The sequence below is a fragment of the Microtus oregoni genome, unplaced genomic scaffold, assembly GCF_018167655.1.
Source record: "Microtus oregoni isolate MIOR12 unplaced genomic scaffold, Mior012 000001F_ref0000356, whole genome shotgun sequence".
Taxonomy (NCBI): Eukaryota; Metazoa; Chordata; class Mammalia; order Rodentia; family Cricetidae; genus Microtus; species Microtus oregoni.
Genome location: NW_024543060.1, coordinates 15,018,996 through 15,034,339, shown reverse-complemented (window position 1 = coordinate 15,034,339; position 15,344 = coordinate 15,018,996). Strand labels below are relative to the sequence as shown.

At 41.6% G+C, this 15,344-nt stretch overlaps 1 protein-coding gene across 2 annotated transcripts in view; it reads right to left on the bottom strand.

Moving 5' to 3' along the window:
* Nucleotides 1-15,344, bottom strand: part of Nufip1 (nuclear FMR1 interacting protein 1) — a 31,253-nt gene that overhangs the window by 13,140 nt on the left and 2,769 nt on the right. For both annotated transcript variants that reach the window (XM_041668706.1, XM_041668713.1), the window contains 5 exons: nucleotides 15,107-15,205; nucleotides 14,153-14,215; nucleotides 13,114-13,190; nucleotides 6,042-6,134; nucleotides 484-677 (listed from right to left, as the gene is read on the bottom strand). In XM_041668706.1, the coding sequence (XP_041524640.1) occupies nucleotides 484-677; nucleotides 6,042-6,134; nucleotides 13,114-13,190; nucleotides 14,153-14,215; nucleotides 15,107-15,205 (526 nt within the window). The remainder of the gene's footprint in view (nucleotides 1-483; nucleotides 678-6,041; nucleotides 6,135-13,113; nucleotides 13,191-14,152; nucleotides 14,216-15,106; nucleotides 15,206-15,344) is intronic.

Below are 15,344 nucleotides of genomic sequence, written 5' to 3'. Positions count from 1 at the left end.
CTTTTCCTTGGTCTTATCAAAGATAAGAAAGAGCTTTTGTTTTACTTCTCCTAGGGGTGGAAAGGCTGACCCAGGTCTTTGCACAAGCCAGACAATCAAGCACTCCCCCACTGACTACAACAGCCAGAAAGGGTCTCTCTAATCCCCTCCCCACCTTTACAACATTTTCAGACAAACTCAGACTGAACTAGGAGCCACAGTCAGGTTCCGCTATCAGCTTAGTCTCTGTGCTCTTCATCTCTAAATGAACGTTAACACCAGCCACATACACGGTCCTTACAGAAGCACACAGAGAACAACAAGTACCTTACTTAGGAAGTGTAGCTGTGCTTCCATCTAGCTCGGTCGATGAATTAGCCATCTTCTCATACTTAATGGACTGGAATTTTCCACAGAGTGCTACGAAAATGATGTGAGCATGACTCTCTCTCTTTCTCTGTGTACATGTGTCTGTAACTTAAATTATTTCCCCATTTAGCTTACCAGAGTCACTGTGCACCAAAGCACTGAGTGGGTCCACATGAACCACGGGTGGAGCTTCAGGCTTCCAATCTCTGGAGTGAATGCCTGATCCAATGCCTGCTCGCTGTCTCGCCCCACCATGTTTCCATTTATGATGCTTACGGGGACTTCTCATCTTGGCCATGTGGGAATGTCTGGACATGCCCTTCATTTTGCTGGAATAAGAAAAGAACGGAGCAAAAGAAACATGGATGTTAAATTGACCACTTAGACCCATGACGCTAAAGAGACCAAAATAAAAGAAATACCCCAAAACAAGAGATGTCTATAGCAGAACTTTAAACGCCCACCAGCCACAACATACCCCTTATTCATTTCCAGTTACAAGTTTCCATGAGGGTTTGAGCCCTGAAATCAGGCCAGGCTGTGTTTTGTTTTTTGTTTGTTTGTTTTTGTTTTTGTTGACAGGGTTTCTCTTTAACTTTTTGGAGCCTGTCCTGGAACTAGCTCTTGTAGTTCAAGGCTGGCCTCAAACTCACAGAGATCCGCCTGCCTCTGCCTCCCAAGTGCTGGGATTAAGGGCATGCGCCACCAATGCTAAGATTTTTTCGTTGTTTTGTTGTATTTTTTTTAAAAAGGACACAATTATGAGGTGTATCTCCAATGTACATAAGGCACTCCAGGACAATATACCTTTATATAATAAAGTATATAACTCCTGAAAGTCAAGAACAAGCCTTTTAAGGCTGGAGTTAAGAGCACTTCCTTCCCTTCCAGAGGACTAGAGTTCAGTTCCCAGCACCCACACTGGGCAGTTTACAACTGCCTATAACTAACACCAGAGGATCTTATGACCTCTTATGCCCTCTGCAGGCACTGCACACAATCGACCCCCACATATGCACGTACATAATTAGAAAAAAAATGTTAAAAAACCCAAAAAACAGTTAAAATCAAACACCTGAAGTGGCACTTTACCAAAAGAATATCCGCATAAGATGTTCAACATTGTTAGCAACATTACCAAGTGCTGAGAAACAAACAGAGAAACCAGATGCAGTGAGAAGAAGTCAAAATACTGCAACCACTTAGCAAACTATTAAAGCTAATCATATAGATAACCCATGACATACCATCTGGTACATGAAAAGATGAACATAGTAACCACAGAAGACATGTACAAAAAATGTTCATAGAATCTGCACCCTAACAACCCAAACTGAGAAGAAGCCACCATCTACGAACAGAATACCTCTCACAACTGAACTCTGTATAATAGTATGAATGAATTTACAACTATATACAGCATGGATGTATCTCAGCATTTTGAGACACAGAAATCACATTCAAGAATGTATCGTGTATAATTTTATTTATATGATTCTAATAATAGGAATAATTTGTGATAATAAAAATAAAAACATGGATGGACGGAGGGGGGAGGACCTAGGACTTACCACAGGGCAGGGAACCTGGACTGCTCTGTGGACTGGAGAGGGAGGGGGAGAGGAGTGGGGGGAGGGGTAGAAGGGTGGGAGGAGGGGGAGAAGGGTGGGAGGAGGGGGAGGGAAATGGGAGGCTGGGAGGAGGTGGAAACTTGTTTTTTGTTTATGTTTTTTTTTCTTCTTTTCTTAATAAAAAAAATTATTTAAAAAAAAAAAAACAAAAAACAAAAAAAAAAAAAAAGACCCCCAGAAGGTTGCCATGAATAACCTCCAAAATTACTATGCCCAACAATCAGCAGGATGCAGTATGGAGAAAACTACACAATATTTCCAAATATTGTCTATAAACCTTTGTTTACATTTAAAGGGGGATATGATATAGATATGAATAATTTGTATTGGTATGGATTTTGTTATATGTATATTTCTCCTCTTGATTAAGGTATTGTGATTGTGTAGTTCATTTTAAATAATGTATAATTAAGAAGTATAGGTTAAGAGAGAGTCATCTATAATATTAAAGCTTGTAGCTATGTTAGTTAGATTTTCTAGATGTACAGAGATATATTTCAGGTGGATAGGAATTCTTCAAATCTTTCAAAGACCCTCAGAATATGGCATTTATATCTTTCTGGAATCTTTGATGGATTTTAAGAATTTAGAGTTATATAGTTTTCCTTAGTTATAATAATAGATAAAGTAAATATAAATATTGAAACTGGAATTCTTGCTTGATAACTGCTTTGTTATATGTCATTTTACTATTTTAAAGTTAAAGCCTTCCTTTTGTTCAAATAGAAAAGGGGAAATAGTATGGGAGGTCCTTCTGTCTATGTGCTGCTTTTATTGGTTAATGAATAAAGAAACTGCCTTGCCCTGCTGATAGGGCAGAACTTAGGTTGGCAGGGAAAATTGGACTGAATGATGGGAGAAGGAAGGCAGAGAGGGAGATGCCATGGAGCTGCAACCAGAGTCAGGCATGCCAAAACTTTGCCAGTAAGCCACTGCCATGTGGTAATGCACAGATTAATGGAGATGGATTAAATTAATATGTAAGAGTTAGCCAATAAGAAGCTAGAGCTAATGGGCCAAGCAGTGGCTTAAATAATATGGTTTCTGTGTGATTATCTTGGGTCTAAGCTAGCTGGGTGGCTGGGAAGAACAAGCAGCCTCCTTCAACACCAAGTATGGCTCAGATCTGTCTCTTTTTGTTGTTTTTGTTTGCTTTTTTTGAGACAGGGTTTCTATGTACAGCCCTGGCTGACCTTGAATGCACTCTATAGATTAAGATGGCCTCAGAGAGCTACCTGCCCCTGCTTCCAACTGGTGTAATTGACGGCTTACACCACCACTGCCCTACTCTGGTTCTTATTTCTGTGAATTATAAAGCACAAGCAGTGATTTTAGTGGGATCCTATGTATATGGTGGTAACTAGATATTTTGACTTTAAATATTTTATCTTTTCTGCCTTCCTTTTCTCCCTCCCTCTCTCACAAGCCCTGTCCTCCCATTCTTTTTTCCTTCCTCCCTTTATACTTTTTTCATCTTACTTCTTCCTCCCTCTCCCTCCCTTCCTTCCTTCCATGAATATGTGTATGTTATAGTATACAAGTGTAGGTCAGATGACAACTATGTCAGTTCTTTTCTTCTAAGATCTGTGCCTCAGTTACTGAGTTCATATGCTTAGACTTGACTACAAACACCTTTATGTACTGAGTCATCTCACAAGACCCACTTATTTATTATAAATGAAATTTTATTAGTCACTGTAAGGACCAGCATTCTTGGGGATATTAATGCAATACTATTGCCTGCCATATCACCATGTGCTGTGGAAGCATTTCATCTCTGAACTATATTCTAGACCTCAGTCTGTCTTCTAGAGAACTTTCAGATGCTTTTATCATGAAAGTGTTCAAGGCACAGAGAAAGAGTTCTTTTGAGGTGTCTCCTACTGTTAAAAGTTGCATGACATTTCATATGGCCAACTCTACCATTGTGTGAGTTTCTGAGGTTTTCCAGGAGTCTGAGAGCAGGACAGCCATGGCTGTTACTCCACACCTTATTTCTTTCTGAAAACTCTTGCTCTCTTTGGGCAAAATCTATGACTGAATCATCTTTGTGATGTGGTTTTAGAGCACTGAGACATAAACCTGCCCCACACATGTGAAGGACGCTAGACACCTGCAGTTTCTGACATGTACTTGGAAGCCTGAGATTCGTCACTTCTGGAGAGAGAAAAACTCAGAGCAGAAGCACAAGTGCCCTGGTCCTTGTGTCTTCTCTTGTTGTCTCACAAAGAAGCTTTTTCTTTACCCAGCGACGATTGTTCACTCTCTAGAAAATGACCTCCACCAAGTCTCCAGGTAAAAATGAAGTCACAGTCCCTTTAGTGAGGAGTAGGGTATTTTTGAAAATGGAAGCCATTTAAGTGACTTCCAGACCAGCAAGTGCCAGTTGAAGTCCCTCTACAACCTGGCCAACAATTCAGTGTCCCGTTTACTTCTCAAGGCCCTTTACTTGACTGGAGCCTGAAGAATCAGCCATGGGTAATCAGCAGAGAGTACCCATGCAGGAGAGCTCGCGTGTACTTTCTGGAGATGTCAGCTTTGTTCTTAGCAGCTTGTTCTGCTGATTTATGGAAAGAATGGCATCATTAGTTACGCAGCAAAGCACACTCAGAGATAATCACAACATGCACTCACTCTCCTTCCTGACACTCCTGCTTATTTCTGTTGTTTTAATTCTTTAGTATATCAGCCAACTCTTCTTTTCTTAATCCTTGTTCCTTCAACTTTTCTCCTTGTCCTTAACTGATCTAGCTTTTCAGACACAAGGTTTTGTCTTGTCAGTTTATTAATCTCATGTGTTCACAATACTTGCCTTACTTGACCTTGGCAAGTAGCAACTGTCCTGGGGCCCCTGAAATTCTCCCACTGATCAACCTCATTGCTGAAATCATTGTGTTAGGTATTTTTTAAATGTAAAATCATGTCACTATTTTTATTTCATTGAAATTAAGTCTATTGTGAGCTAAAACTAGGCATGAGCCAAATTTAACATCTTTTAAAAATATACTTAGAACCCAAAATATAACAAACTTCTGTATCTTATTTCTTTTTGTAAAACTTTTTATTGAGATTATAATATAATTATATCATTTGTATTTATACATATTCTTAAATATAAGTTGCTCAGTCTGTATAGTGTTACTTGTATACAAGTTTTCAGGGCTGACCATTGCTATTGAATAACCAATTGGTGTGCACTTGCCTGGGGAAGACTATTTCTCCTACTCTCAGTATTCTTAAGTTACCTGTAAAAAAAAAGTTACCTGTAGTTCTTTGTTCAGGGTTGAGGTCTCATGCCTTTCCCTTGAACACTTTTATTAAATTTGTTCTTTGACAATTTCAAAAAAAAAAAAAAAAAAAAAAAAAAAAAAACATGGTTAACGTTTATGGGGAAACACTGAACAGGACAGGGAGCTTGGTGAAGTCACAACATTTTGTGTATCAGTCCATGGGGCAGGTAAATGAATGTGTATACCATTTTTGTGTGTGCATGTGCTTGTGTGTGTGTGTGTGTGTGAGAGAGAGAGAGAGAGAGAGAGAGAGAACAAGCAAGAGAGCAAGCACTCTTCAAGCTGTGCATTTAAGACTTGTATACTTAAATTATAAGGCCAGTAAAAATAAAATGGAACAATTCTGAGGAAAACCGTGAGCGCAGAGGAAAGGAGGCCTCACACATTACTGGCAGGAGAGCACAGCAGCCAGGATAGATTCACTTTTTATTAATAAGCAAATGGCTAACAGTTTGAATGCCAACAGGGAGTTGGCTAAAACAACCCTGTGAGACTCCCTTAAATACTTCCCTAAAACGAACAGTCTCCAGGGAAGATCTTCATGGTCTCAAGAAGCACAGGGCAGACAGCAGCGCCATGCAGGGCTGTCCTACCATCCCTGTGCTGAACAGAAGGCTCCCTGGGGAGACCGGCAGGGAGACGAGGCTGGGAAGGACTTGTTTTAAGCAGAAGCTACAGAGCAAGGCTTCAGAATAGGTGGCGCATTTCCCTCCTTACTCTGAAAGTGCATGCTTCAGAAGAACGCTGACAACGCCTGCGCCCATGAACTCACCCATACTGTGTGGTTGTCAACACCTCTCCTCTCTTCTCCTTTTCCAGCTGCAACTTTTTCTTCCTTTCGATGTTGGCCAGAGTTGGGTAGTTTCTAGAATAAAAACAAAAAGTTCTTATAAATTTTCAATTGGGAACTAGAAAAAGACAAGATCTCTTGAGTAAATTGGGAGCATGGGGACCTTGGGAGAGGGTTGAAGGGGAGGGGAGAGGCAGGGAGGGGAGCAGAGAAAAATGTAGAGCTCAGTAAAAATTAATTTAAAAAAAAAGTAAACACTAAAAACAAGAAAAAAGAGAACTTTGTCAGCAACAGTTTTCACAGCACAATCTCTGACGAATCCAGTTCTGAAGCACATGCTTGGTAGATTTTTGTAATTCTTGTCTCCCCAGCCAATGAGAATACGATGACCCACTGAAACGAATGGCCACGTTTCTTGTTAATTTGGATTGTCAACTAATATATCCTTGGTATATGTGACAGTTAATAGTAAAACTACAGGTAACACTTAGGACAAATCCTTTCAATTACTTCTAAAGTTTAAGAGAGAAAATGCAGTTTATGAATCGATGTTACTAACAGCTGTTTACACACTCAGCAAGCAGGTAGGCAGTGTGTGCTAGAATTCGAGCTGCATAATTCACACACGTGCAAACTGCTCTAAGGTCTCTATTTATCATGTACCCATACACAAAGAAACAACCTTCCTGGCCAGTTCTGCAAAATACATGCTATGCACATGCAAAGCCACCACGTCTACTGAGGAGGACAGGAAAAGCATAAGACCAGCTGCACCTAAGAAAAATACAGTCAAACACCAGGAGAGGAATTTTCTTTTTCGATGGGGTGAGATTATTTCAAAATGAAGAAGTCCACAAAGGGACACGAAACCAACTGGTCTGAAATGGTGCTAAGAGATGGCACTCAGGTGGAAAAGCATGGATTTGTTCTAGGTAAACCAAGTTATATAAGCAACTCAAGGCCACAGAGAAGGGACCACAACCCAGGGTATTTTACACGAAACATAATTCAACCAAAGGGAATTGAACTACCAGAGGACGTTCATCCCAAAACACACCCACAATCCCACAGGTAACAGCAAGCTGCAGAAATGTTATAGAGGGCTTAGTGGTTAGGAGCACTCTCCTAACTGCTCTCCGAAGGGCCCAAGGACCCAGGTTCAATTTCCAGCACTAGTCACTAGGTCCTAGCGGCTCACAACTATCTGTAACTCCATTTTCAGGGAACCCAACACCTTCTTCTGACCTCCCTGGGCAACAGGTACACACACGGTACAGAGACATACATGCAGACAAAACATTCATACACACGAAATAAATTAATTTGCTGGGCATGGTGGCACATGCCTTTAATCCCAGCATTCAAGAGGCACAGGCAGACAGATCTCTGAGTTCCAGGCCAGTCTGGTCTAATAGTGAGTTCCAGGTCTAATACAGGGCTATGTAGAGAGCTCTTGCCTCAAAAGTTCTAATACAAGCAGGTAAGAGTGAAATTAGTTCTGACAGTCACGTGCAAAATAAATGGCTTTCCTTGATTATTGGCACAGATATATAGAGACACCGGTCCTAGAATCTAACAATGAGACACAAACCTTCACAGCATAGAAAACATGAAAGAAGGGAACACAATTCTCACCATTCAGGCTGGTACTATCAGATACATCAACAAGAGTCCTGCCACTTTTTCTAAGATGTTTCTACCTTCTTTTAAACGTGTATTACTGGACTGGGTTTAGTTAAAGCTCAAAGGGAGAGAGCTCACAGCATGCAAATGCCCTAGGGCCAGCAGTCAGCAACACTAAACTAACATGCATATCTCCATTACTACGAGGAGCACACGTGGTGACTCCTCCGGGTTAGTTACACTGGAGAGAAGACTGGCAACGGCTTTGGTTAGTGGCCAAAGAATCCGGGGGAAAAGGTAATGAATTTCAGTAAGGACCGTGCAAAGCACATACCCAGCCATAAACAACCTCTATAAATAAGAGACGGTGACTGCAAACGCTATAAATAAGCACAATAGGAGAAGAGCAAGGTCATACAAGATGAGAATCTGATAGCAGTCAGCAACACGTACTCGAGAAAGCAAACATGACCTAAGGCTACACAAAGTCGACTTGGCCCTTAGAAGAGTGTGAATTCTTCCCTGGTCCTCATAAATGGTCAGATGTGGTCAGGATACTTGTGTCAGTTTGGGGGAAATGCGATGCCCAGGAAAACTGAAACTTGGAAGGGGCTCAGAAGAGACTCAGAGATGGCAAGGAGGGTGAAAGCTAAGACCTCTCTAGAAAGATGAAAGAAACTACTGCCGCCTGTAAAAGATGAGAAGCGATTATAAAACAGTCTCTGGGAGGAGGGCCAGCCACTGTTCCCCATCTGGAGTCTGCACATAGAGAAGCAGAAACGGTAAGAAGTGTGTGATGATGCTCAGTCAGCCTTCTCCCTGCACCTCCTTTCCTCACTATCCCAAGTGGACCGGTCCTGACACCACACACTCATTTCTGTCTCTTGTCTTTGGGTTTCTTTCTTTCTTGGTTTTTCCTTTTCTTTCTTTCTTTTTTTCTTTTTTTTTAAAGATTTTATTTATCATGTATATAGTGTTCTGTCTGTATGTATGGCTGCAGGATCTCAGAAGAGGGTGCCAGATCTCCTTACAGATGGTCTTGAGCCACCATGTGGTTGCTGGGACTTGAACTCAGCACCTCCAGAAGAACAGCCAATGCTCTTTATCGCTGAACCATCTCTCCTGTGCTTCTTTCTTGGTTTTTCAAGACAGGGTTTCTCTGGGTAGCCTCAGTTGTCCTGGGACTCACTCTATAGACCACACTGGCCTCAAACTCATAAAGATCTGCCTGCCTCTGTCTTCCAAGGGCTGGAATTAAAGGCATGCATTACCACTGTCCAGCTGTCTTTGTGTTTCTTAGCTCTGACTTGTCCCTGCCTATGCCCTGGGTCTCCAGTGATGTCCTTTGGGGCAGGAACCACATCTGAGTGAAACTATGCCAACCGTTAACATCTCTGTGTGTGTGAGATCCAACTTTCTCCTTATCCTCAAATGGACTTTTTTTCCTAGGCCTAATCTCTATAGAACACAATTCCTCTTTTCTCTCATTGAAAAAAAAAACTTCTCTAACACAATTATGCCACTGTATTTTAATTTCAAAGTCTTCCCGAATGTCCAAGGTACAACGTGGTGACGTGGCAGACACTGCTGCTGGGCATACAGGTGAACTGGGAGCCAGAGTGAGCGATGAAGGAAACGGAACGGCTCCACCTAGTGGACGTCTGCCCTGGGACACAGGGTCCACTTCAAATACAAGTGTCTGCCTCTCAGCTCAGGAATTAAGAATCACCTATTTTTGCTTTCTTGTGGGAAACTATAGTTTTAAACACAGTGGGCATCTTCAGCTTTGGTTAATTTGAAAAAATAAAATAAAGATAAAGGAATAAAGGCAAAGATGTAATTTCTTCAGCATTTTTTTCTGGCTGTAAATCCTGAGTTCAGAGATTCTTTCACAGGTTTCTAGCAGAGTGGCCACACAGATGCTAGTATTCGAGAATGTCAAAGAACACACTGGCTTCCTCAAGAACAGCTCTTACAACAACAGCAATGTTCAAAAGAAAAAGCATTTTTGCTAAACCACTGTGGAACTCACTTTTTAGGGTATATTCTTCAAAAGTTGAGCCTGAAGCAATATAAAATACATACTTGTAAGAAAATACCTATATGTGACACACTATCACATACTATGGATATATTTAATGAAAATTCAAGAAAAAAATAAATTGGGGTCAGAGAGAAGGCTCAGCGGTTAAGAGTACTGGCTGTTCTTTCAAAGATCCAGGTTTGATTCCCAGCACCCACATGGTGGCTCACAGCCCACTGTAACTCCAGTTCCAGGGGATCCAACAACCTCATCTGGCCTCCTTGGGCACCAAGCATGCAAGTGGTACACCCATACACACACAATAAAAACTGAAATTCCTTCAGTTCCTTAAAAATATTATTTTTAAAGTATTAAAAAATAAAGAATAAATTGAGAATAGGTACCTAGAAATAATAATTTCAAAATTTTTAAAAAACTGCTTAATGAGAGTATATGTCTTAGAAATCTATCAAAATAACCAAAACTAAAAAAAACTGTTTCCCACATTCCTTCTTTTCTGCCAATCCACCCCACTTCACCCTTTTTAGAAAAGGTCTTACTTTATTATTTGCAGGCAGACTAGCACAAGGTCAGTCTTCCCACCCCAGCCTCCTGAACACCAGAACAAAGACAGACATTCCCACGCTCAGGCCCCAGATCCTACTAATGAGCATATCACCAACACTTCTGAGGTTGACAGGAGAAGGAACTGAGAAGTAAAATGCGAAAGAACCCCAAATGAATTAAAAAGCGCTAAAAAAAAAATACTCCCAGAACACCTCCTACCAAGGCACCATCACAGGTACAAACCAACCTCACCCAGAACCCTACTCAGTGCCTCAGGTGCTCAAGTCTGCGACTCCACTTCAGCAGCCACCCTTGTGCCGCTCCTTTTCCAGCACCTCTCAACACTGCAGCTCACACGCCGGAAACCGGAACCAGACACACCTGCTCTCCGTGACGAGCGGTACCCGCTCCTTTTCCAGCACCTCTCAACACTGCAGCTCACAGGCACCTCTCAACACTGCAGCTCACACGCTGGAGACCGGAACCAGACACACCTGCTCTCCGTGACGAGCGGTACCCGCTCCTTTTCCAGCACCTCTCAACACTGCAGCTCACACGCCGGAGACCGGAACCAGACACACCTGCTCTCCGTGACGAGCAGTACCAGTAAGCGGTAAACCTTGCTCCTGCCCATCCCTCATTCAAGAGGATAAGGCTTTGCTTTGAAAAGCAACAAACTTAAAACTGTGCCACCAAGCACAGTCAGAAACAGCTGCACATTCTCCCTCTCGGCAATTTTGTTTGGAGGACACTCCATTAACTCCACCACCACTGAAGATGACCAAGCAACCTACTTCTAAACAATGAGGTCTGTATGGAAATCTAGTTAAAGCTGAAACAAATCTATTGCTTTCCTAATGAAAAGCTAAAAATTAGGCTATATATGCCTTATATATGCAAAATCAAAATGAAGAACAGTAAAGGCAGTAAAAGCAGCTTGCCCAGTGGTGCCAACAGCAGAAACAGTATCTTCGACTTGTATAGGAAGGATGGCACTCAGCACTAAGTTACGGAGGCAAGGTTGCTCCATTTTCTGGAGTAACAGTCACGGAGGCAAGCCCCTCCAGCCAGACCCTTCTCCCTGAATGCTTCTTACAATCAACCAGCACAGCTTGAGTTCAAACCTCTCCCCAACATGGTTTGGTACTTACTTTTAAAGCGAAGTATTTACAGCGGGCAGGGGTGGTGCACACCTTTAATCCCAGTACTCAGGAGGCAGAGGCAGGCGGATCTTTAAGGCCAACTTGGTCTACAGCGTGAGTTCCAAGACAACCAAGGTTACACAGAGAAATCCCTTCTCGAAAAACTAAAGCTAGTGCTTCAACTGCACGTGGCTTTCTAGGCACCTATTTATTCACTATTTCCACGAGAGTGAGTTTTCGTGATCTTAGCCATAAACAGCAAAATGTCTACCTTTTCAATTTCAAAATGCTGGCTTATGAGACGGCACCTGTGGCCAGGGCTCATGAATGGCCTGAGCTCAATTCCCGGAACATGCGTGGTGGAAGGAAAGAGCCAACTCCCTTAAGGTACCCCCGACCGCCACACATACACAAAAGCAAATGTTTACCCCAACCTTCAAGATAAACTACTGCCAAGCCATTATTAAAAGACATGATTTCTATCAACACACAAAGCCTGCTAAGATTTCTTATGAGCACTTGAAAAATCAGATTCTCCCAGAAACTGTTTCTCCTTGAATCATTTGCAGCAAGAACCACAAGGGGGAGCTCTTAAGCCACTTAAGAATGTGGGCTTTTAAACAGGGATTGATGAATTATCTTGGTGATTCTGATATTGATCAGAAACCACAACAGAGAGCCAACAAAATGGCTCAGAGGGCAGAAGCACTGACTCAGCCTGACAACCTGAGTTCAATCCCAGGAACCCAACGGCGGAAGGAGAAATCTGACTCTCACAAGCAGTCCTCTGACCTCCATGGTGACATGAGCGCCTGAAGACACACGCACACATACACACCTTAACAAAGGAACAAAATCATGAAAATGTAAATATAAGATACATTACTGATTTCAAAGCATGACTATGAGTCAGTGCAACACACTTCGACCAAACTTCTCTAAAATAAAAAGGCATTGTTGAAAACATAACTTAAAAATATGGTTTCTACAGTTACTTTCTTATGTATTGTGAATTATAAACAGAATTATATCCACAATAAAATAATTTCACACCCCATTTACATATAGTAATATTACATGTACCACTTTTATTTATGGCATCAGATGATATAAACAGCTACAGAAAAGATGTCCTTACCTCTCCAATACTTAACTTACTCAAGAATACAAAATGCAAAATAGTTCTCCAATGAGATAGTCAGTACGGGCATCTGTGCTAAACAACCACTGCCCAGAGTGTTATACATTTAAATATCATTACAAGCCCATTATTGCCCCGGACACTAAACATCTAGTAGGTGGCATGAGAGCTCTCTTAATCTTCCATATAGTTTCTTTATGACACATCTGTTATTTAAGGAAAAAGCTCCAGCAACTCCTTCCCAAAGTACACTCAATAGCCTCATATACTGTAGATTACAGTTCTCTTTCTTAAAGTTAGCATTATAATTTAATGGACTTCTCTTTCTAATAAAGATGTGTATTTTTAGCTATCAACTAACACTATTCTTAGTCATAACGTACCACTAATGAAGAACACAAAATCAAGCCCAGTCATGGTCAGTGAAATGTCTACAGTGTTATAGAAGAGCACATTTCTCTTTTCATAGACATTAGAGCCAGGCTGGCCATTATGTTAAAACACCCAGTCTTGCTGCAAGAAAGAAAGTTATTTATTAGTTAACGATTCTTTACTCACTTTCTTCTTTCTTCCCTCCATCTTGCAATCTCCTCTGGAGTGTCTAGCTTGATCTTCCTCATACCAGGAGCATGCATCTAAGAGCAGAAAGCCTGCTGAACATCAGGAAGCATGCTATGTGCGCTTACCTAAACACAAGTATCCAACTTTATTCTTACAAGCACAAAGTATTTCAAGCTCACTAGCATTCTCAATATGCCTTATCTCTTTCTCATGTAGCTGGATCAATGCTAATGAATCAATGCTATGTAATTTTTTTTTTTTTTTTTTATTTTCGAGACAGGGTTTCTCCATAGCTTTTGGTTCCTGTCCTGGAACTAGCTCTTGTAGACCAGGCTGGCCTTAAACTCACAGAGATCCGCCTGTCTCTGCCTCCCGAGTGCTGGGATTAAAGGCGTGCACCACCACCGCCCGGCTAATGCTGTGTAATTTTTATTACATAGATGTATAACCCATTTTTTTTCAAGTGACATTAAATATCCAAGTGAGCAACTCGCCAAACAAAATGGAAGATGACAGATAAAATTAGTAGACATGACCATTTTTTCACAAATCTTTTCTCTCTCTCTCTCTCTCTCTCTCTCTCTCTCTCTCTGTGTGTGTGTGTGTGTGTGTGTGTGTGTGTGTGTACATGCAAGTGTCCTCAGACACTAGGATACTGGATCCCTGAAGCAGGAGTTACAGGCAGTTGTATGCTGTCCAGTGTGGGTGCTAAGAACTGAACTTGAGTCCTCTGGAGGGGCACTATGAGCTCCTAACTGCTGAGCCAGCTTCTCAGCACCCAGCCACGGTCATTTTAAGAAGCATGGCATGGTCAAACCACCAGCCAACTTGCAAGTGCAAGAATCAGTTCTGAGTAGGCAAGTCATTCTTCCCTGTCTGCCAGAGGAGCTAAGAGCTGTCTATCTTGCACAGTTTGAGACTGAAGTAGAGTAAGCAATGTAAAACTTCTTCACAAAGTACAAAACACCACATGAATATTACTATTATCATTCAGAGAACACATGTTAAAAGGGCGAGAAAAGTCGTAAGAACTTACATTTTTCCAGTGGAACTGGACAATCTTCTCATGTGCACTAAAGGAGCAATCTGCTTCAGGGCACTGCAAAGTTTGACAACAAAAAGACAATTCAGCGATGGTCACAATGTAATGGTTCACACCACCAGGGGTCTACAGACTTTGGCCCAACAGCACAGCAAAGATCACCCTGAAACAGCTGCTCTTGGAACGGAGTTGGCACCCTTGGGGGAGAGCAGCACAGCCGCTCACTCATGTCCGCCTCCGTTTGAGCCAAACTAAAACATTCCTAACTCCTAAATGTAAGGCATTGCTGCAAATCAATGTTTCCAATACAAGAATTTTCTTAAAAACAAACAAAAAACAACTTTTAAGCATTCTAATTGGCTTAACATTTTGTTGTTGTTGTTGTTTTTTTAATCATCTGGGTTATATTTAGAGAATAGCTAAAAAGAGCTAATTCAAACTATAAGATTTCAAGTTAGAAACCCAATGAAGATTTGGCAAAGCATCTGTCAAGATCTAAAAGCAGCCAGGCAGTCGTGGTGCACATCTTTAATCCTAGCACTTGGGAGGAAGAGGCAGGCGGATCTCTGCAAGTTCGAGGCCAGCCTGGTCTACAAGAGCTAGTTCCAGGACAGGCTCCAAAGCTGCAGAGAAACCCTGTTGGGAAAAAACAAAATAAAATAAAAAATGTTCAGAGTAGCTCAGGGCGACTGCAGGGAGGCCCAGTTCTCTCCTTTCACACAGTCATGGCGGGGCACGCATACACAGAGGTTGCCTTGCTCCTCCTCTCCATGAAGCAGAGGGCTCCCCACCCTCAAACTCCAAATCCCGAGCACTATCCCCACAGGTCAAGCCATCAAACATTTCTGTAAAAACTATGAACTTATAAGGAAAATAACCTGTTACTTTACCAAAAATACAAATAAAAGGCCATATCTACATCTGTGCAGAACAACCAGGAAAACGTACTTTTGTATGTTCAGACATGTGTATGTCATATTTTTCTTGGTTTTTAAAGCCACGGTCACAGGTATCACAGAAGAAGTGGAAAACCGGTTCTTTTCTTTTCTGCAAACAAGCAAAAGCAGTAAGACTGTGGTAGGAAATCTCGGCTCAACCAAACATAACTATTCCAGGAATACACATTTGATATGCTTTAAAACACACCCCTGGGGTGCAGGCCTCTTTTATTTTTTAGCAATATAGC